Here is a 24,964-nt window from a genome sequence, read left to right on the forward strand (position 1 = left end):
CACGAACACATATTTGTGTACGTACAAACTATTTACAAACGATATTTAACGAACTGTTGACGTGAATAGTAGTTTTTAATAGGAAACAAAATATTTTTAATAGAAATGAATTTATTGTATCACATAACTATATAAAAAATTATTTAACGTAAATTGAGGTAAAATTTATATATTCATAAATTAACATTAACGTCTATATAAACGATTTTTCGGACATTTTTTCTCTGAAAAAATTCTAAATTTTGTATTCTCTTAGCATCTTACTTCACTGTTTTCGAATAATCAATTCCAAGATTGTTAAAAACAATTTTTCAAGGAAAACCCGTAAATTTGCTCTGACGGATCTTTTTTCAACCAACTGTATCACATTAATACTGCTTCAGTTCAACTTGGAAGAGTAAATTTGTAGAATGCATGACCTATAAACTTTAAAACATATGTTTTTTGAAATTCAAAATAGCGACATTCAATATGGCGGTTCAAAGCTGAAAATTTTACGCTATTTCCGATCATTTTAATCGAAACAATATTTTCCAATGAATTTTTATGTAAGTTTGTACTTAGGGGAACTGTTTGTACTTTTTCGAAACGTTGATTATGAATTCGTAATCAAATTCTTTGAGCGAAAAGTCTTCGAAAAATTATTCATTTGGGCGTTAACAGGTTGTTACGTTACACCGAAATCAATATCAGTTGTTTATTGATAAAATTTCTAGAAGTTATACCACTAATGTTAAATGCTTTATATTAACTTTGCATTTCATTATTTGTTTGTGATACAAACGCTGGACTTAGTTTTATTTGACTTCATTTAATTAGATTTAAGTAGTCTTGGTGAAAACATTTTCAAATCAATTAACGACAGACTTTACTGTATCTACAACGTGTCAAATAGCGTCTGAGAAGATTGTATTTGCTTACTTTCTTCGGATTAGATGAGATATTAAAAATTTACAGAGATCTCAAATTTTCAACATGTAGGAGTTCAGTAATGTAGCAATAAGAGAACTGGTAAGAGAAGTGATAATCTGAAATGTTGGAAGTCTGGAAATTTAGAAATAGACAAATATAAAATATTTCAAACTGTCAAACTTAAAAATAACAGAATTTTTAATTCAGAAATATAGATTTAAAATTTTAAAGTTTAGAATAAAAAACTTGGCAGATTAAAAATATAGAACTTCGGGAACTCCAAATTTGTTAACTTTAAGTTCTAAAATAGTAGAATCTAAAAACATGCAAATTTAAGGAATTAATATAAGTAATTTAGAAATTGAAAAATTAACAACTTTTTAAATCCAAAAATTTAGAAAGCTACAAATTTAAGAATGTAGGAAACTAGAAATTTGGAAAGTTAGGAATAAAACAATTTAGAAATTCGAGAATGTTAAAGTCTTAAACTTTAAATTAAAAATTTTCAATTGAGGAATCACCTACACAAAACATTTTCCTTATTCGTATAATAGCAATGTAAAAAATTTAAATAATTTATAAACGTATAAAATATCAAATACCTATGTATGCATTCAGTAACAAATATGTGATAAAAACATTTTATAAAATTTTGTATACGTTTATGTTTAATGAAACACAAGAATTTTATAACATAACCTTATTTGCAACAAAAAGCAGCGAAAAGTTAAAAGATTGTATTTACCGTTAAAAAATCGTTTACACATCAACAAAGTAATATTTCAATTAAAACATCAAAGAATTTTTCTTAATTTCACTCAGAGATGTAAACACCAAATACTTCAAAATAAATAATTTCGATAAAAATACAAAGAGGAAAATTTGTACCTACAGCAATTAACAATTCTTGTTGACCCACATCGTAACATAAAAACTATATACATTATAATTAATTTCCTAAACTGGATATTTTCTCCAGCTATTTTACTTGTAATTAACTATAAAATAATTTTAAGGAAAAAAATACGTCGACTTCGAAATGCACTAAAAAGTATAAAATAATTTCTATTTTCTAATGAAGTAATTTCTATTTCACTCAATCGTACAATTACGTAACAGATATGAATGAAACCTATTTACTCGTTAGGTAGTATATTAAATAAATTTCAACCTTTTCGGAGGCGGCGCAAAATTAAAAATACCTCAGTAAACGTTGCTACCAATAACCAGTTGATTGTGGTATGGCGTATTGGAATTTAATAAATCCTGAGAAAGAATACGGACCATTATAGATATATCTGGTAATATACGTGACGTAAATGTAACGACTGCATCTTCATTTCGCAACGTTTCTGATATAAATGAAATTGAATCGACTTTGTTTGCATGTGGAAACCATGGATCTAAGAACCTATAAACGTAGTCCACGACACGGAAATTACCAAATTTGCGGCAGATGGGCTCTATCTTTATAGTATATGTGGCGATCGAGTCTTCCCGTCGCATACTCTATTGTAGATAGACCATAATTACATTCTATACGCACTAAACCTACTTCACGGCATGCTGTCGAGTTATATGTATAGAAAAAAAATAGCTATACAAGCTTTGCCTATGTTCGGCTGTCCAAAGGTTGATATCCGAAAAGGTTGAAATGTATTTAATATACTACCTAACGAATAAATAGGTTTCATTCATATCTGTTACGTAATTGTACGATTGAGTGAAATAGAAATTACTTCATTAGAAAATAGAAATTATTTTATACTTTTTAGTGCATTTCGAAGTCGGCGTATTTTTTTCCTTAAAATTATTTTATTTCACGCTTTTTAGTGGAATGGGGAGAATTGTATAGGATACTGTGAGACAGTTCTTCCGGGCGTTTTTTTGTCTGCGTAAATTCCATGAACATAATTAAGTAAAAGATAACATGGATATTCGTTTTTCAATTTTTTTTTTTCGCTAATATCTCGAAAACTAAAGATTTTCGTCAATTATGCATAAGGAAAAGGTTGTCGAAAACCATGCCCCTGACAATATATTAAAAAGACATTAAAATCGTCCGAAGTCGATTTCAAAAGTTAACAACAATTTTTCGCTAATATCTCGAAAACTAAAGCTTTCCGCGAAATTTGTATATGAACAAAATTGTTCAGAATCATGTCCGTGATAAGATATTAAAAGCGCACTAAAATCGAGAAAAGTTTATATCAAAAGTTGCCGGTTTTTTTGCAATAACAACACTTTGCAATTAAAAAATGAATAATTTCTTGATAATGGTACCAATGGGGAGTTAGAACCTACCAGATGCAAAAGGTTTCGTTCCGTTCGGTCCACCCAGTTAGGCGTAAGTGGCGAACATACATAGAAAAAGAAAAAAGTTGCCGGTTTTTTTGCAATAACAACACTTTGCAATTAAAAAATGAAAAATTTTTTGATAATGGTACCAATGGGGAGTCAGAACCTACCAAATGCAAAAGGTCCGCCCAACTAGGCGTAATCGGTGAACATACATAGAAAAAAAAATATACTGATCGAATTGAGTAACCTCCTCCTTTTTCGAAGTCGGTTAAAAAAGCACATGTTACTGCTTAAAACACGAAATCTCCTTGTGATTTTTCATTAGCGAAAATAAGAATATGAACAGAAATATTAAGATCTGGCCGACCTCCTACTTTGAAATAAATCCGTTCACCTTTGAGAAAATATACAAAACATGCTTCTATATTTTGAGTATTTTTTCTGATAATTTTATTATTCTAGCAAATATTTCTTTTTTATGATTCTGTTAACAAATTATTAATTGCTAACGAGTATGTGGGCCGTTTATCTTGAAAGTGGCCTAAGTCCATTTGTCACTTAACTGTAGTAATGTGTACCACTTGATGTTAACTGTCATAAAAGCATTTTGCGGTTAAGTATATTCAATGTATACGATAATTTTAGACATACAAATTTTCGTAGCTATTTTGATAGCTGAAAAATTGACTTTGAAAATGGCCTAAGTCCAATCTTATTAATAATGTCAGAAACTGCGGACATTCAAATGTCCGAGATCAGTGATGATGATAATTACAAATAATTATTATTAATACGATATACACCTTCGAAGCACCATGACTTCATCAAATTCCTCCCTCATACACAAAATGTAAATTGTTATATAATTTAAGTAGTTAATAGATTTCTTGAAATGCATCAATGGTATTATTCAAGTGTTATAATGAAATATAAAATAAATTGAATATTGCTTTTTAAATTATATCAATATTATATTTTAAATTATATCAAATGGATTTGGGCTATTTCAAATTGACAAATCTAGTTATTAATTTTGAAAGGGACTTAAGTTCATTCTTTGTAAGATATACATGTATAAAAATGAAAGAGTATACAAGTAATTATAATTAATGATTATCAGAATGTGCGAAAAGCCTATGAGGTTTGAACAATAATGTAAATATATTCCAAGTATAATAAAGCAAAGTAAAACGTTGAGATACTGCAAAATATGTAACACATGCCCAATAAAATAATAGACATTCTTCACTAAATTCGGGACATTTACATAAATATTCTTTACATATTTGTCGTGTATCTCGAACCACCCACGCATTCAGTCTCAGCATTCACCGTTGATGAGACACCAAATTCGCGGAAAGCGAAATCGTTGAATTTCGCCAAAAAAATGTGAAGGCACCTATTGCTCAACCCACCTACTCGAGTAGTTCACTCCACATAAAATATATACGTTCAACTCGGTAGATAATATGTTTATTTTGTAATCTAGCGTGTCCCTCGGTGTGAAATAAATATATCGATGAAAATATTCGAGGTATTTCAGTCATCTTATAGTCACCGCACAGCGAATATTTTATCTGTACGGTTTGTTCCAAAAGTAATCGTTAGACTGCGGAAGTTTATAGAAATACCTTTATAGGAATGGAATAAACGAATGGTAATTTTATAGAAGTATATTTTATAAATAGAGACACCAGATCTATTAATTGAATCTTAAAAATTAGAGCCATTTATAATACTAGTAGAGCAACTCAACCTTTTTATACAATTTATCTCCTTTTTTAAGTTTTTACATTTTTACATAACCTCAAAATGGGTATATTAAATTTTCTCGATGAATGAAATTGTTTTTAATTTAAATATAAATAGCACATGTACAGGGTATCCCAATTAAATTTATGCATAATTGAATACTAATATTAAACGTAAAAATGTTAATAGAAATATTAGAATTCCTAATGAGTTGGCAAAGGCGATTTTTAATATACCTCACATAATTTAACTTCGTTAACAACTTTAGTTATAAAAATTATTAAAATTATTATTAAAAATAGAGGTTTTACAAAGTCTAGATTAATAAAACATCTAGAGGAAATTTCGAAATACTCTTGTAATAAGTTTAAATATACATTAATTGCATCATCGTGTGATTTTTAAAATATTATTGTAATTTAATTTATTTTTTTTTCATAAATAACATGAATTCTCAATTAATAATTCGGAAATAATTAACAATATTTATTTTAATTTTAATTATACTTGAAAAATGATTGATGAAATTAGTATAATAATATATTGAAGTAATATAAAAATTTTGATAACTGAAGTGTGCATGTCAATTATATAATTTTATTATAAGTATAATTCGAGTTTAAATAATTGTAATTATTTAGTAACTGATGTACAATCGATATATCAATATATTTGCAAAATATATACGTTATAGAAATTATGTTAAGAAATAATTATATTGTAAAATATAAATACATATATTAATATATTCATAACTTTTATGATAATATATTATATATAATATAATCTAAAAATAATATCACACCATATATAATAATATGATAGCAAATCATATAATATTGATTAAACGAACTCTACATGACTTCCCCAAGAATTTTGCATGTATTTTCTATATTCGCAGCGTATGATATTTGCATAAACTTTCAAAATTATAATAATGAGTATTATAATAATGATAATAATGAATATACTTGCTTTATTACTTAAATGGATAGACTTGATATGGAAAAAGAGAACTATAATAGTAATGATTATCATCCACTTATTAATACAGCACCGAAATAAAATCAAATCGATATGGATATGTTTGTATTACTAATTTACAATCAAAAGTAGATATGACATTTTTAAAGAAATTTAGAAATTAAATCGACTATTCAGTCGTTTAAAAAGTTTGAGAGAATAAAAAAGTAAAATACTCTGCTCACTATTTATTTTATTATTTTTTAACATAAGATTCAATTTACAACTTTCTTTAAATGTAGATTATGTAGACGATAAAGAATAATGATTTAACCATTTCGTTTAAAAAATGGATACAGGCAGAATAAATTTATTTTAATTGCTAGGTTACTTTTTCGATATTTTGTTTAAATCGTATAAGTACAATTCTTAAAAGATGATACTCTAACAAATGTACAAACATGTACAAACTGTAAAAAGTACGCTATGCTAATTTAACTAAAGTTAAAAATCGCTATTTAAGCCATAATTCATGAAACGCCCCGTATTATTACCTGAATACTACGAAATTTCTTATTATAACATTAGACCTTCCTGTTATAACATTAAAGGAAAAAAAAAAAACGTAAAAATTTCAAATAGAAATTATTTTCTCAAGCTAAATAATCGTTATTTTATTTCTTTTATCTATGGCGCTCCTCATCAAAATATTTGAGAAAATTCGAGAGTAATAATTAGACTAATGTATTATCATAATAATACAAAAGTAGAGTATTTTCAACAAAAAATCGCGATGTACGTACTCTTTTACGGTTTTCAATTTTACAACTAAGATTTACAATAAAAATGTCTAGAAAAATCCTTAATGTGCTAATGAATCTATGATGTGTCAGATTTTTTCGAATTTTTGTATGACATTAAATAAAATAATGAGATAAAAACAAATACCGATATAATCACAAATTACTTTATTATAATTCATAAATAATGAATGTAAACCTGATTATTTATAATACTATTGCAACAAAAAAAGAATACAGAAATCCTGAGATAATTTTAAATCGTTAAAAGTATAATTTTACTATACCAACTTCCTAATAAATTTATAACAAATATCATTTTACAGCAAATAAAGGGCACTTTAAATCGACAAATAAAAAATTAACATTTGATAAACTATAATTGTAATAAATATTGAAAAAGTTTGTCTAAAGAACTATCGATGTAATAACAGTTGTATGAAGGTGAACGAAACGAGCGCGGACATCGACATGGTCGCGGAAAAGCGTTGCTTCCAAACGGTGATGTGTACGAAGGACGATATTGCAAGGGATTAAGATATGGTCGAGGATTGTATGTATTGTATTTAAAAATGGAGCACGATACGATGGAGAATGGAGACAAGGTGTGTAATATGTCTAAGGAACTTTTTGGTACCCTGACGAGACGCGACACGGGGTTAACAAAACAATGTACAATATTTTTTTTTAAATAAATTCTTTAAAAAATTTTGTTCATTAAGTATACAAAATAAATATGTATATTAATTCCACATTAACATATTAATACGTCACTGAAAAACTAATGAGTAAAAAATTGAAATATTAATAAAAAATATTTCTTATGTTATTAAATAAAGAAGATGGGACAAAAGCTAGAATTTTTTATTATTTAATTACTATCCCCTATGTTGAGATAGAAGGTGGAAAATCAATGGAAGTGTTTTTTTTAGAATACGTTATCGAATAGTGGATTACAAGTTTAATTTGGTTCAGGAACACTAGCGGTCCCTTTATCCAGTTACACTCCACGTGCATTGCATTTAGAAGTAAGTACTTTCAAATATAACTGTTTCGAAAAAACATATTTATGTCTTTATTAGTTTAATAATATACAAACTTACGGTATATTAAAAAGAAAACAGTTCCTAACCCGTACACGTTCTTTGATAAATCCTTATGACTTCTCTAACAAGGTAAATCACATAAGTACTTTTTTATTTCTTCATTTTCTTATCATCAAATAAATTTCTTTATTTGTTGTAAATTAAATATTGAAGAGCTATTTCCAACGAACAGTTCATTTTATTTTATTTATACTACTTTATATTATTGTGACAAGTTATGACTTTGTTGTTTTATATGTTTATAACATCTTTGATACAAATACGTTATTATGTATGACTTTCATTTAAAATAAAAGTTTGGAGAGGATCAAACAACAGTTTAAAACGTTACTTTACCGAAAACGTGAGCGACTTTGTCACAATTTCGCATGCTTAATGTTTGGATGAAATCTATTTGTGTATTGAAATTTAATATTATAACTATAATATAATTTATGTATTTGCAAGAGATCGAATTCTAAGTAGACCATAGATATTGAAATTCGCGGACCACAGTAAACACTGTTATAGGCATAGGCACTATGAATTTTCAAATCCCTTAGTTTTAAAATCTCTAAAGACTTGAATTCTCAAATTCTAATAACTCCTTCTACCTCAAATTTCCAGTTTAAAAACTTTTCAGTTTTCTAATTTTCAAATTTGGGAATTTTCAAACCTACAGGTTCTATAATCTTTACATACTTAAATTTAAACATTTCTAAATCTTTAAGGTCCGGCGTTTCAAATTTCTCATTTCCAAATTCTCAAAGTCTCAAACTTCTATATTTCTAAATTTAAAACATTCTAAATTTCGTGATTTTCAGATTTTCATATTTTTTAATATCTAAGTTCTCAATACGCTCTAATATTCAAATTTCCAAATTTCCACGTTTTCAAACTTCCGAATTTTCAGAAATTCACCAATTTTGAAGTACCTAAATCGTAATTTAAAATCCTACCTTTCAAATCCCAATAGTCAAAATTCTTAATTTCCTAAATTCGTAAATCCCTAAATTCTATATTTCTAAATTTCTAAATTTCTAAATCTCTCTATTTTCTTCCATATTCTCAAATCCCTAATTGCCCGAATTTCTGAAGTTTTAAACCAAAAAATCAGAAATGAATGGATAGAGTGATCAATGGGTAATCAAACTCGCGATTCATGTATATTTGTTAAAACAAAAATGTAATGCATTACTTTATATACCATATTCGCAATACGATGCAGCAAAGAGGGTACGTTTCCATTGAGATATCCCAAAAATAAAAGGACTTCAATTTTTAAAAATATGCAAGATATTGTAGTAAAGCTTATTTATAAATACAGTCTTATTACTTTTAGAACGGACCAACGGATTCTGATTCATCGGGTCGGAAGAGGAATGCGAACGACGACCACCACGGGACATCGAGAAACAAGAAAGAAGGCGATGACGATGACCACTGGAGACAACAACGACGATGACGATCGCGACAATGACGCCGACAACGACGACGAAGAGGTCGTCGTCGGATACGAGCTATCCAATTGGTTGTTTCGAAACAGGTGGAGGGGTCACGGGGAAGATCAGAGCTGGTAGGGGTTGCTAAATGAGTACCGGGACGAGACGACGTCGCGACGCACTCGTCGCAGTCACCCTGAGGGGTTACAGATGTCCGAGTGCTTACGAGGAACCTGATCTGTGACGAACTCCTTTCTTTACGAGACGAACGACGGTCGTGTGTTTCGACGGTAAGCGCCTATCTTTTTTTTCATTGGACATCGATGTGTGACACCCTTATGGATTTTTAATTGGGGTGTAATTGTCTACGTTACTGTTGACGCGTGATTAAAATTAGAAAAAATATAGAGATTTGGATTTGCAAACGGAGAGATTTGGGCATTTTGATATTTAAAAATTTGGAAATTTGGAAGTGTGAAAAATTGTATATGTAAGAATTTGAGAATATAGGAGTTTAGGAGTGGAGTTGAAAATATAGAGACTTGAGCATTTGGAGATTTAGAAGTTTCGTTATTAAACAAATTTTTAATTTTTTAATGTAGGAATTTGAAAATTTAGGAATTTAAAAATTTTAAAATGTGGAAACTTGTATATGTAAGGTTATGAGAATGTAATAGTTTAAAAGTGGAGAAATTTGGAAATGTAGCAATTTAGGAATTTAAAATAAAAAGAATTAAAAAATTTGGGAATATAAAAGTTTGAAAATGTGAGGATTTGAAAATTTAGGAATTTGAGAGTTTGAAAGTTTCCAAATTTGAAAATTTGAATTGAATTTGAAAATGTTCCGCTGCATTCGTTTATAAATAATATCTATATGATATATGAATGTTATTAACTTGAAAAAAAAATTTTCGTTGCGAACATTTTAATTCTTTTAGTTACAAAATTGCTTAAATTAATGTCCATGTTGTTGGATACATAGCTATATCCATTCAATTGTGGGCACGTGTATCCTCAGCATTGTGTTTTTACTGTTCAGTGCTTTAAACGTATAATTAATTACTTGCCCTAATGGGTCATTGTTTTTTATATCTTTACTTATTCTTTCTTTTAATGTATTCGCCTAAATAAAAGTTCATGGGTATAAGATCAGGGAACATTGGACGCCTTGCGATTGTTTCACCTCGTCATATGTCATAACTACAATTATCATTTAAAGATATTACATTTTGCATAAAATATAATGCATCATAATATACATTTACGTCGGCCGAAAAGAAATAACATTGCTATAGTACTACAGACACATAGTGAATTTCAAACTAGATTTTCTCTAAAATTAAGCGGAAAATCAACAAATTTTATTTTATATTTTTTTGTCTTATTTTTTTATAAGTAATTACGTAATGTTCGTTTCTACGTGTTATTCTGCTGCTCCTGTATAGCAGGGTAAAATGAAAAATGCCTTTAAATTAATTTTACCTTGTAATGGACTGGTCGATAACTACAAAAATCAACATCGCACACTAAGCTAGGACCATGTTAATCGGGAGAATAATTATTAGAGAAATATAAATTATCGAGTTTTATCCTATTTTTAATAGCGCGTAAAATTCCTAAAATTATATTAGAAATTAAATTAAAAATTATTATATTTGAAAATTTCTTGAAATCTTTTCGCTGCAAATACGAAGTGCAAAAAATAAAAGTGGTAAAACAATTTAAATTTCGTATTGAAATTTTGTAGCAATTACTTCCTTACTTTTACAGCAGCAACATGTTATCCTTTAATTCGTTACAATTTTTTTGGTAGGTTTCATTGTAATAAAATAAATAAAAAACTAAGTTTTTCGACATATTTCGGACAAAAACGTGAATTAATATATCAATTATGTAACGCGTATATTATCTGATTTTTGTTATTTTTTATATTTCTAATAAGATAAAAGTTGAAGAAATTATATTGATGCAGTGACTGCAGATCTCTGACATTTAACGTCTAATATATTAGTTACACGATAAATTGTCTTTTAACAATACCTCTCTTCACTATTTTATGAAACAAAAGTTTCGAAGTGAAAAAAGACGAGCACTTTCAACGTTTTTTGACCATTCGAACAATAGGGTAGAAGAGTAATAAAATGAAAAATAATTCCGCTTGTCGACTGAATGGCTGCTTTACGACTAGCTTGGAGTAAATAAAAATGGTTGAATGGAACAGTTTTTGCAGTGAAGTATGTAACTTTTAACACATTTAATATAAGTACTGGCAACAATGAAAATCGAAAAACGCAAGATATGATGTATTGATATCAGTTTTTGCTGTAATTTATTTTATATCAAATGAAAGGCGACTTATTACGCTGCTAATAAGTGATTATTACAAATGAATCTACAATTCATAAAAAATTTTATACTTAATTAACATTTTATAGAATTGATAGTATAATTAATGAATCTACAATTCATAAAAAATTTTATATGTAATTAACATTTTATAGAGTTGATAGTATAATTAATGGATTACAAATCATATTTCAAATTGGATTAGTTTTTATTATTTTAAAAAATTTAATAATTTTTCAATATTTGTAGCGATATCAATTTAAATAAACATATTTTAAATGGTACAATTAAACAAATGAATCAAAATAAAATAACTAATATTGCTAAATAATTGATTGAATGTCTATAAATTTTGTAAATATTAATATTTGAGTTTAAAATTAAATTAGACTAGAAAAAATTTACAGGACAGAAATTACATATTAATAATTGAAAAACTAATATATTTATAAATACACGTAAATAAAATTTCTTTATTTGTTCTTTTCTGAGAATTAAAATCGTGTCAACTGTTAGGTTATCATCGATTATGTTAATACGACCCCTCGTTCCATTCTATTGCAATTACATGTATATTATACATATGTATGTATGTATGTATAATTCTTGTATTTTATTATAAACGAATATCAGCCTCCATAACTAACAAATTTATTGAAAATATTTTTCGTTTCTGATAATTATTTTTTGCGTGTTTTTAAAATGTTGCACACTTTCAATATTACATAATTTTTTTCACTAAGAAACATCTGTTTATCATTATGTTTCAAACACTGAACTTGAAAAAGTTCAGAACGTACATAATTTTCAAAAATTGAACAAATTATGCAGCTTTTTGTAAGACACAAAAACCAGTTTCATTTGTTATTAATAAAAACTTTAATATATGTATATGTACATGTAAACTCATTTTGACGAATGTTTTATTAAAAGTTAATAAAAGATCATAATCTCAACAAAATATCCCTAACAAAATGCAAATTTTTGCAAACGAAACATTTCGTAATATTAACCATCTGACAAATAAAATTATAGACATATTTACTTTGTATACAGAACAATCATCACGATAAATTTTAATTACTTTGAAATTACTTGTACATTCTTATAGCAAGAAATCAAATAGGATGAAACCTGTTTATGCGAACATGTTTAAAGAGAAAACTAGTGATGGGTTTAACACAAGAACTATGAAAGAAACTTCGTTGTATTCGTTTGTAAATATGCTACATAAAATAATATACTATGAAACTCTGCTACTTTCTTAAATATAAATAGCATGTAAATTATACGTATAATTAATGAATTCATTGCAAATATATTTTTCCTTTTGTAATTATAATTTTTTACTGCAACTCTTACAAATTTGCAATATTATATAGCGCATTGAATGAATTTTTGAAATAATAAATATTTATGTAATATTATTTACTATTATTTACTTGTGAATAAGTATTTTATTTACTAATAAATATTATTAGTTGTAGTAGCTAACAAATATACTTACTTCTGTAAACTGAAATATCTTGAAATAGAACGTAAAACTTGTTTCACTTCAAATTATAGAATTTTGTAAGGTTCTTTTACTTAAATATACAGGTATAGTGTCTTGTATAAAAGTAAAAAATAATTATTTATGCTTGTTTATGTTCCATTATTTATTTAACTAATTTTATACTTTATTTTGAACTTTATAATATGAATCCTACGAACATCGATAATTTCAGCGTTAAGTTCGATTTTTAACAATAATAATAATAACTAATCAACTGTCAAGATTTTAATGCACGAAGTTTGAGTGCTATTCATATGAGGTGATGTTTCAATTTCACATATTTGGCAATAACCTGAATTATGCGAGCCACAGCGGATTCGGAAAATTCATAGCATTTATCATAGCTATCAATATCAAGATTCTTAATTACTATTATTTAATTATAGGATACCGATTCCTGTACATATTCTGAAATGACATTTTTCGGTGTTATGCAAACCTCAGATAATCAACATTGTATACAATCAACATTTCTGAATTTCCAATATTTGTTAATAATACTGAAATATTCATTGAAAATCTTTAAATTTGGAATTTGTGAATTTGGAATTTGCGCAATTAAAAATTTCAAGATTAGTAGATACGGAAACATGAGAAAACGAAGATTTGGGAATATAAAAATTTTGATATTAGAAAATTTAGAAATTTGCTAATTTGAAATGTTTGTACTTTTGCAATTTGATAATTTGGTGATTTTGAAACTGAGAATTTGAAAACGTAGGAACTGAAAATTAAAAAATTTTAGAGTTGAAAATGTAGAATGGGAGTTGAGAATTTAAAAATTTAGGAACTGATAATTCGAATATTTAGGAATTTGGAAACATGGCAATCTAAAAATTTAACAATTTGAAAATTTGTCATCTTAAAAATTTGAAAATTTAAATATTAAAAAAATGTCTTTGAAAATTTTTAAATTACGTAATCTAGAATTGTGGGAAACAAATTTATAAGTATAAGAATTCAAAAATTTGGGTATTCAAAGACTTAAACTTAAAAACTTTTTAATTTCGACATTCACGGATACCAAAAGTTAAATATGTAAAAACTTTCAGTTCGGTAACTTGCGAATTAAAAAATTTGACAATTTGAAAATTTTGTTATTTTGAAAGTAAAATATGCAGTTTCAATACATATTTAAAAATTTGAAAATTAAGAATTTGTTGATCTGAAAATTTGAAGTATATGAAATGGAATATAAGGTAATATTTATTAATAATACCGAAATGTTGGCAATATTGTGCTGTCAATATATATTTTCAATATTCAAGAATTCTTAATATTTACTGACAATAATGCATTAATAATATAAGTTACAACCCTAATACCCCACCAGAGACTGTAGATAGTGCGCCATATTTTTCACGTTAAAGATCCCTTAAGCAAAACAGCAGAAATGTTGCAGACACCAAAATGGAGATTGTACATTCTACAAAAGTGACGTAAAAGTGTTGTTAACAACCAACGTTCATATTTTACTCGTTTTTTATGTAAACAATTTTGTTATCTTTAAAAAGAACAAAAATCGACCGATGCAATACCATGCGTGTACATATTTTACGCAATTTCACAATTTGAGGGGCCATAGTTTATATTTCTCTGTTTCAAGAATCTCATGATGTTTAATAAACAAACTGCGTTAAACAATCACGAGTTAGCTACTTTTCTAAGATAAATTTCAAATTGTTTGCCACAAAATTATTTAGCAATAGTCTTATCGATAATCTATAATGAATGATTTCCAAACGAACAACAAAACCTTTTATAACCTTAATTCTTTTTCTTTTTATTATATTTTTAAAGGTTCTTTATGATTTCCGTTTTCTCTAACATTTAATATTTTTTTATAATATGCAGTTTCATGTCGTATAATGCAATTTTGCGGTTTACAAAAGACAGTGAATGTGAAAACTTAGTTAATCGAGTCGTAATCATTGGTGGTTATAGAAATAAATGAGGTTTTAAGATATTTTTCAAAAACTTCAAATAATGTTAAAAGTATGAGAGTATTTATTTTGTGCCAAGAAATTGTTTAAGAGTAAATGTTTTTTTTATAAATTGTTAGAATAATTACATTGTGCAACAACCAAATAATTTCCTAACTGCCACTATAAAGTTCTTATATATTTTTGCGATCTAACTACGAATCTGAAATTGGTTTTTCTCTGGGTCGTACAGTTTTTGAAGAAATTAATATTTACGGAAATTACAAATTTTAAACTTTAGGAATTTTTTTGTGCTTGAATAGCAGCTATTCAATGGCTTTTTACACGAGAAAAAGCTAGGAACCTTTTCAAATCAAACGATATAAATTGTTATTACATTATAAACATTTAAATATGTTTCAATGATGATGAAAGTAAAAAAAAAAAAACGCCAAAAACGCACTAATTTTTGCTGATATTTTTCAAATTATTTAAAAAACTATGGGTCTAAGCAAAAACCTAATCACCGTACGTGATAGAGCAGACATTTCTGCTGCAGAAAGCATCGAGCGAACTTACAAAATCACTTTCATTTTCATAGTTCGGTAAAACAGGCGTCGCTGCCAGCGGTAGTAAATCTTGGCGCGGCGCGTTGATTGTCCTGTTTACTGTCTTAGCGCAGTTATTATTATAATTATTTTAAAAATTCGATCATTGTATAAGTAAACAAAGGAAAATAAGTGGTATAATATCTATATAACATAGAAATCAACCAGATTTATAACAAATCGAATTTATAAAATCTACCATGAAGTTCATGGTTGTATAGCTTTGTTACTAATATGAATATTTATGAATGTGAAAGATTTGGAGGAATAATTTCATGATGGAAAATTCCTATTTTCCAAAATTACGGATATATTTGGAATAGTTAGGTTTTTAGTGTGAAATTATTTAAAAAATTAAATAATAATTTTTTAATAAATATATAACGAAATTTAGTATAGAAATTATTAGTAGGGAGTGCGAACACGTGGTCGCATTAACATTAAGCGCCGCTGGCAACGACAGGTATTTTGCCGAAGTGTTTCCTTTGTAAAATGAAAACGAAAGTGATTTTGTAAGTTCGTTTTTTTAACCGACTTCGAAAAAGGAGGAGGTTACTCAATTCGATCAGTATATTTTTTTTTTTTCTATGTATGTTCGCCAATTACGCCTAACTGGGTGGCCCGATCGGAACGAAACCTTTTGCATTTGGTAGGTTCTGACTCCCCATTGGTACCATTATCAAAAAATTTTTCATTTTTTAATTGCAAAGTGTTGTTATTGCAAAAAAACCGGCAACTTTTTTCTTTTTCTATGTATGTTCGCCACTTACGCCTAACTGGGTGGACCGAACGGAACGAAACCTTTTGCATCTGGTAGGTTCTAACTCCCCATTGGTACCATTATCAAGAAATTATTCATTTTTTAATTGCAAAGTGTTGTTATTGCAAAAAAACCGGCAACTTTTGATATAAACTTTTCTCGATTTTAGTGCGCTTTTAATATCTTATCACGGACATGATTCTGAACAATTTTGTTCATATACAAATTTCGCGGAAAGCTTTAGTTTTCGAGATATTAGCGAAAAATTGTTGTTAACTTTTGAAATCGACTTCGGACGATTTTAATGTCTTTCGAATATGTTGTTAGGGGCGTGGTTCTGGACAACTTTTTCCTCTTGCATAATTGCCGGAAAGCTTTTGTTTTCGAAATATTAGTGAAAAACTATTGTTATTAATATTAGTGGAACGCCCCGTGCTATGCACGGGAAAGACAAGAAAGGGCAATTACAATGCACTGTACCAAAACACTAACTAAGCTTTACCGCTTTGACACGCGACTTATGCAGCAAGACGAGTTCACGTTGACGTTGGTGTATTATTCCCATTGCTTGGTACAGTCTCCGTATCGTTCTAAAAATGCATCAATTTGATTTGTTAGAAAATTTGTTGCGCAGGATCTGCTATTATTTTACGAATACTTTGACCCTTGCACAGTCCTAAACCGTAAGAGATACACATGAGCAGTAAATTTTTGTAAAGAAAGTTAACAAAGAACAAATGGACGAATCACCCTCAATCATGATGTAATTAGTTTGTACTTGTCCCTGAAAGAGTGTCCCTTATTTTTTTTTCTATGCATGTTCGCCGGTTTTTTCCTAGGTGGGCGGTCCGATCGGAACAAAGCCTTTCGCATCTTGTAGAGTCTGACTCCCCATTGGTACCATTACCAAAAATTTTTTCATTTTTTAGTTGCAAAGGATTATTGTTGCAAAAAAAATTGAAAAACGAATTATCCATGTTGTCTTTTACTTAATTATGCTCATGGCATTTACGCAGACCAAAAAAAAACCGGAAGAACTGTCTCACAGTATCCTATACAATTCTCCCCATTTCACTAAAAAGCGTGAAATAAAATAATTTTCAGAAAAAAAATACTCCGACTTCGAAATGCACTAAAAAGTATAAAATAATTTCTATTTCCTAATGAAGTAATCTCTATTTCATTCAATCATACAATTACGTAACAGATATGAATGAAACCTATTTACTCGTTAGGTAGTATATTAAATACATTTCAAGTTTTTCGGAGACGGCGCAAAATTAAAAATACCTCAGTAAACATTCCTGCCAATAACCAGTTGATTGTGCTATGGCGTATTGGAAATTAATAAATCCTGAGAAAGAATACGTACCATTATAGATATATCTGATAATATACGTGACGTAAATGTAACGACTGCATCTTCATTTTGCAACGTTTCTGATATAAATGAAATTGAATCGACTTCGTTCGCATGTGGAAGCCATGGATATAAGAACCTATAAACGGAGCCCACAACGCGGGAATTACCAAATTTGTGGCAGATGGGCTCTATTTTTATAGTATATGCGGCGATCGAGTCTTTCCATCGCATACTCTATGAATCTAGATAGACCATAGTTACATTCTATACGCACTAACACCTACTTCGCGGTGTGCTGTCGAATTATATGTATAGAAAAAAAAATAGCTATACAAGCTTTGCCTATGTTCGGCTGTCCAAAGGTTGACATATTCAAGAAAATCTTTTAATTTTGCGCCGCCTCCGAAAAGGTTGAAATGTATTTAATATACTACCTAACGAGTAAATAGGTTTCATTCATATCTGTTACGTAATTATATGATTGAATGAAATAGAAATTACTTCATTAGGAAAAAGAAATTATTTTATACTTTTTAGTGCATTTCGAAGTCGGTGTATTTTTTTTCTGAAAATTATTTTATGTGCTGTTCTGCAGCAGAAATGTCTGTTCTATCAGGTACGATGATCACATTTTCAACTAGTCCCTTAATTTTTTAAATAAATTGAAAAATATCAACAAAAATGGGGGCGATTTTGGTGACTCCCTTGTCTTAATCATCATTGTAACATATTTAAATATTTATAATGTAATAACAATCTATATCGCTTTATTCGGAAAGGTTCAAAAATTTTTATCGCGTAAAAGGACACTGAATAACTGTTATAGGAAAAGCACAAGACATTTCTAAAGATTAAAATTTGCAATTTTGTTTAACATTAATTTCCTAAAAACCGTACGACCTAGGGAAAAACTGGTTTCAGATTCGTATTTAGCTCGCAAAATCATATCAGAATTTCATAGTGGCGGTTACGTAATCAACAAAAAGTCAAAATTTATTATAGTGTTATTGAAATAATATCGAAATTTATGCTAAATCTATTCTGGGTTATATAGCTGACATTTCGAGATAGCTAGCTGTTAAACGCCGGAAATTAGGAAATGAACAGTTCTATATTGTATATTAAGATAGAAATATTCTATTTCCATTTTGCTATTAGCGCAAATTTGCCATTTACCGCTAATCTTCAGAATAGGATATTAAGAAATAACTCGTATGACGTATATTAATATTTAAATAATATTAATAGAATTATTTCGTTATATACATCATTTTTTATTAACACATCATTGACCGGTAACAAGTATACTCAAACATAACCTAAACTTATGAAATTATTAAAATATAAAATTATGTAAATTGTTACTACAATATTAAGCTTTGTGAAAATAAAATCATCATGAATAAAACTATCAAACATTTTTCTAGATTTGAATACATCTTTTAACTTATATAGTCAATCAACAATATGTCAACAAAAAAATGATTTAATTATTTAATATCTTCTTTACACAGTATATAAATCTTTACCTTTATGTTATATGTATAAGTATATTATATTATGATATGTGGATTATAACGTTTGAAAGGAATGAGGATTTAGCCTCAACAACCTTGCATATAGTATTTAATAATTTTGATTTTATTATCACCGAAATTGGCTTTAAATTAGTTATATTGCAACAACCAAATTTAATAAATTGTACAAATGATCGTGATAAAAAATCGTGTTGATTGTAAAGCATATAACCTTCAAAATAATATTCATGTAAAATGAATTAACAGTATAATTAAAACAATAATTGTATAACTTTAGCAATATAATTAAAAATGTACCTTCAGTAATGTTTATATGTATACATACAAGATATATGTATGATAACTACTATTATTTTAAATACATATGTGTTAAGTGCTGTTATTTTAAATACAATACGATTAACTTTTTCTAAATATAACTGACTAAACATATAATCCTTTATAAGTATTATATTTTTAAAAAATAATATATTTAAATATATGTATATTCAGCAAAATTTAAAAGAAATTTCATAACAAATTATGTTGAGAATACTTGACATAAAAAATCGCGATTTTATTGCACAATGATCTATCCATTGAGTCTTAGAAATAGTAAAATGAGCTAGACCACCACAAATTAATTTCTGATCAATTAATTACCTACAAAAGAAAAACTACTAATAGAATAAAGTAATCGGAGACGTAATTTGAGTAACTTCACGTCCGTGCTTGATGTTATGTATAATAGCAAATGGCCATCGAATTAGGACCATGTACAGTTGCGTGCCAAAGTATCCGGCCAGTTACATTTTTCACTTTATAGTTCAGGAGCGATATTTACAGGAATTTTCATTAACATTTAATGAATTGGATGCAAAAGCGAAGGGAAATAATGCAGCAATATAATACTATCCGTTACACTGAATCTACTTATTTACATTATTGTTAAAGTAGTGTATTCAAAAGGTTCCGGCCACTTTCGTATATGATGTAAGGTACCAAATAACAACTGTAAAACATGGTGGAGGAAACGTCTGGGGCATCTTTTTTGCTCAAGGCGTCGATCCTCTCGTAGAAACTAAAGGAAATATGGACGATATAATGTAGCGGAATATTTTAAATAACAATCTGCTACAATACGCAGGAAGAAAAATGAGGGAAAATTAATGTTTTCAACACGATAACAATCCACACATCAAAGGTGGTGAAACAATGGTTATCTCCCAAAAATATAAGTTTTGACCTGGCCTGCTCAATCCCGGATATAAATCCAATTGAATATGTATGGGGAGAGCACGAACAACGAGTAAATAAATTTAAACATCGAAACAAGACAGAACTACTTGAAGCCTTAGAGAAGGAATGGAAAAATATTCCTTTAGATTTTATTTCGAAATTAATCGATTCCATGCCACGACAATTCTCCGTTAAAAAGGCATGGCTATTAAATATTAACAGTAACGTATAATAAAATCAACAGTAACTTTGTTATATTATAGGATATCTTTTGTAAAATTATGTGGCCGGAAACTTATGCACAGACTAGTTTAATAATTTTGTTAGTAAGCATAAAGATAACAATAAACGGTGTTTATTATTTGTATCATTTATTTTTTTTTTTTGTGACATCCTTCTATCTAATATTACAAGAAATTTTTTTAGATATCGCGTATAAAATACACAACGAAAAATGTAACTGGCCGGAAACTTTTGCACGCAACTGTACGATAATTTCACTTTTATGGCTATAACACTATGTAATATATGGAAAATTGTCTTACAGTATGCAAATTATTATTAAATTTGTTGATAACGATATACATGTATATAGCAACTAACTTGTTACTATCGTAATAATAATCTAATTGTGTGGGTGATGAACGATTAAGGGCCGTGGAAGTGCTTACGTTGAGTTCGAGTATTGAAAGCGTGTGAGGTCAAATTTGGTGAATGGAGCCTACTCAAAAGACTAGTTTACAACTCTTCAAGCACCATATTATCTGTGCTAAAAACAAGAATTGCAGATATTTCGGAAAATAATGAAGATATAAAAATACAAGGTAAAAGCAAAGGGTAGAAATACAAGATATTAACCTGTCTTAATAATGTTATCTACAGTAATAGTGTATCATGTTAGTAACTAATAATTTATATCATTACAATTTTAACAGGACTTTTAACTTTACGGAAAACGTGAAAAATGCTGAAAATTCGTAGTGGACCTAATTTTATGGCCAGGGACTGTATATGTAGATTCCTTAAAGAAATCATGAATTAAAAGAAATGGGCAGTATTCGTTAATTTTTGGTTGATAAATTCTCAAATGTTCAAATTTCCTAATTTGTAAATTTGTAAATTTCGAAATTGAAAAATTCGGAATTTTTAATATTTTTAAACGTTTAAAAATTACAAATTTTGAAAATTTGGGTTTTCGAAAAATTTGAAACTTAGGAAATGAAGCCGTTGAAAAGTTGAGAAAATTAGAAATATAGAAATTTATGAGTAAGACATTTAAGGATTTAGAAATTTCAAGTTTGAGAATTCAAATCAATTTAGCATATTTTAAATACGATGAACACGAATACAAGCGGAAATGAAATATAGCTAAATACTAGGATACAAATGTCTCAGAAACTAACGGCTTTTATGTGACCAAGAATTCCTAGAATATTACACGTATGTAAATTAGTGGCGGCGGTACAATTTCCATGGTTAATTGTCATAATTGTTCTTAAATTACCACTGGCTTAATACAAACTGAAATATTTCTAATTAAAATATTTTACTCTCAACGTACAGTGATAGAAATAAACCAAATTTATATAGAAACGGCATTTCTATTACAAAAATTACGTTTTCCTATTTCATTTCTAGTTTATACTACATATTTAATATATTCAAGAATATGCGTTAATAAATTTTTAATCAAGAAGTTACTTATTGCAACTGGTAGGTATTTAATTAAATAAAAAGTTATTATAACGTTATAAAATATTAAGAGTGTTAAAAGTTAGTAATTTGATGCATAAAGAAATATACAGTTCTATTTAAAGAAATGTTAATGACCTTCATACGACCTGTATTCGCTAATCTCCAAAAAAATTATTATTATTAAATTTTGTACTACAAGAAACGCCTTGTAGTTCAAAACAAATTATAATATCAAATAAAATATAGAAAATATATGTATATATATAAAGATTTATCCTTTGTTAATTTAATTAATCTATTAATGAAATAAGCGAAAAGTACTTAATGAACAAATTAAAAATATGTAAATAACTTTTAATTCAAAAATATGTAAACAACAAATTAGCTCATCGATCTAACAAGTTCCCTTGACTCCGCTGAATCACGTACACATCTCTTTCATTATCAAGTAGTCACAATGTTATTTTCCGTCCAGCCCCCATTCCACAATCTCTAAAATCAGCGTGCGTGTGAACAGTGGTTGTGCTAAATTTAGAAAGAATTTTATATAAATAGCCGGTACTCGTTGCAGAAATTTCTCAAAAACGTAAACAACATACCTGACTGTCATAAAATTTTAGAATTTGTGAGCAACGTCTCATCATTACAACATTAATTCGTGATGCGCGGCGACATCACCAATTCAATTTATCAATATAATTACATTTATGCTTTTCAGAATTCGAAAGAGGAAATAACACGCCGCTATATTCAATCTACGAAACGTTTCACGGAAGTGAAAATACTGAACGAACGTGAAAAAAATATCGAACGAGAAGATATATGATCAAAAGCCAAACAATGCTGTTCACAATTGCAATTTCTATCTACATACTAAATTCACTATGGATAACTTGTCAAGCAGTGCCCTTGATAGATCTAAGAAATACAATGGAACAAAACGTCCTGGATGCTATGATCACATCAGCATGTTCTTCGAATGGAGAGTGCTGGGAATGGCTACCAATACAAGAACTTCATGAAAATATTCCTACAGTACCAGAAAATCTACCTATATTAAAGTATTTATTTGTTATTGTTTCTTTGTACTAATATTTATGTTATAAGATCTTAACATAAAATAATGTTACTCTAAATTTCAGAACACTTGTCCGACGACAAACTCTAAATACAGATCCAAATACAATAATAGACTCATGGAATGATGGTGCTGCAACATTAGAGAAAAACAGTCAATCATATATAATTGCTAAACGAAATGGAAATAAATTTTCGAAGAAAGATGCACTTATGCCTCGCGGCTGGAGTGCTGGTGGTATGCCCTTTTCTGTTCTTTACATGAATCCATACGGCCCTCATGGGAATCATGCCAGTAAGAAGATTAAATAATGACTAGTGCAAAAATTATTATATGTATAGTTGCATACATTTATGTCGTATATTTTGTTCAAGATACAGAGCAACAACATGAAATAGGGAAAACAGTTGAAACTTCAACACCATCATTGGCACAGTCTAATTCCCGCATTGCAATTCGTAATGGAAATCCTTCACTACCAAGAAGACAGTATTCGATAATACCGCAGCTTTTTATATCTTATGGATGGGGTTCATTCGGTAAATAAAGAGGATCTAGTATTTAATAAAATACTACAGTATAAATGGAATATTGATCTCAGAATATTGGTATACAAGGTCAACTGTAGAAATTTTGATTCGTGAATAGCTTTAAATAAGTATTTTGGCAGACTATGTACTTAAATGCAAGTTAATTTTACTGACATAAATTGTATTTTAAATTTTTTGTTAAACTATCTATAAATACTAAAGTTAAAATTTCTTTAAATTATTCAATGACTTTTTTGTATATATTTTTTAAATACTCTTTTTAACATTTTTATTGTAGTCTATTAAAGAGTTACTTAATTTTTTTAACTAGATGTAGTCTTTTTTTTTAATTTTAATCCCACCTTAAAATTTATACACAGTGAAAGCCGTAGGTTATTTATTTTAAAACAAATCAAAAAGTTAATTAACGTTTTTATAATCTACAAAGCTTCATTCTTAAAATATAAATATTAAATGTTCAATTTCCGGTGTATCCAGTTTGAATCATGGATAACGAAGTGGGAAGCTGATTATGTTACTATGGATAACTGACTTACTCAAACAAACATGTATGTGTACGTATGTATGCATTACGATATCGGGTCAATATTTTGAACGTGAACAACTTTTCAATTCGTGTTAGCTACAGAAGCTACAGTTTTCACTATGTATAACTTTTTTGAAACTCTGTAACTCCGTTTCATTAGAAACACGATAAAATAAATTTTAGTTTTTATAAGAAGTAAATATTACTTCTTCAAACTTGTCAATTATGTCAGAGAAAATTTTTATCAAAATGAAATATTTTACGTTATAATACATTAATTACTTTTTAACTTACCATTCATCTCTTTCATTGCTTTGATAAAATCTTGAGGGTCCTTAAATGAGACAAATCCAAATCCTTTCGTCTTGTTTGTCCTTTTATCTCTAACTACTTTTGCCTTTTGAAAACTCGGATATTTGCCGAAAACTCTTACCAGCATTTCATCTGTGACATCATTTCCTAAGTCTCCACAGAATATTCTGAAGTCATCTATATGCAAAAAAAAAATTGTAAGCTGTATTACAAAATAAAATAAAATTCACAAATAAT

General features: G+C 28.2%; 2 protein-coding genes across 7 annotated transcripts in view; one reads left to right on the forward strand and one right to left on the reverse strand.

Moving 5' to 3' along the window:
* Positions 1-24,964, reverse strand: part of LOC100882411 (uncharacterized) — a 52,851-nt gene that overhangs the window by 25,605 nt on the left and 2,282 nt on the right. For all 3 annotated transcript variants that reach the window (XM_076531790.1, XM_012290690.2, XM_012290693.2), the window contains one exon: positions 24,710-24,904. In XM_076531790.1, coding sequence (XP_076387905.1) covers positions 24,710-24,904 — 195 coding nt within the window. The remainder of the gene's footprint in view (positions 1-24,709; positions 24,905-24,964) is intronic.
* On the forward strand, positions 9,393-24,963 carry LOC105663198 (uncharacterized). Of its 4 annotated transcripts, XM_012290684.2 has the most exons (5): positions 9,415-9,545; positions 21,219-21,389; positions 22,979-23,321; positions 23,403-23,632; positions 23,713-24,963. In XM_012290684.2, exons 3-5 carry the CDS (start codon positions 23,083-23,085, stop codon positions 23,883-23,885), a joined length of 642 nt encoding a protein of 213 aa, XP_012146074.2. In that variant the 5' UTR covers positions 9,415-9,545; positions 21,219-21,389; positions 22,979-23,082; the 3' UTR covers positions 23,886-24,963. The 4 variants fall into 4 exon arrangements, with proteins under 4 accessions (XP_012146073.2, XP_012146076.2, XP_012146074.2 ...); XM_012290683.2 differs by lacking the exon at positions 21,219-21,389 and having other exon boundaries at positions 9,393-9,545; XM_012290686.2 differs by lacking the exon at positions 21,219-21,389 and having other exon boundaries at positions 9,393-9,545; positions 23,719-24,963.

This window comes from Megachile rotundata, chromosome 5 (assembly GCF_050947335.1).
Source record: "Megachile rotundata isolate GNS110a chromosome 5, iyMegRotu1, whole genome shotgun sequence".
Lineage (NCBI taxonomy): Eukaryota > Metazoa > Arthropoda > Insecta > Hymenoptera > Megachilidae > Megachile > Megachile rotundata.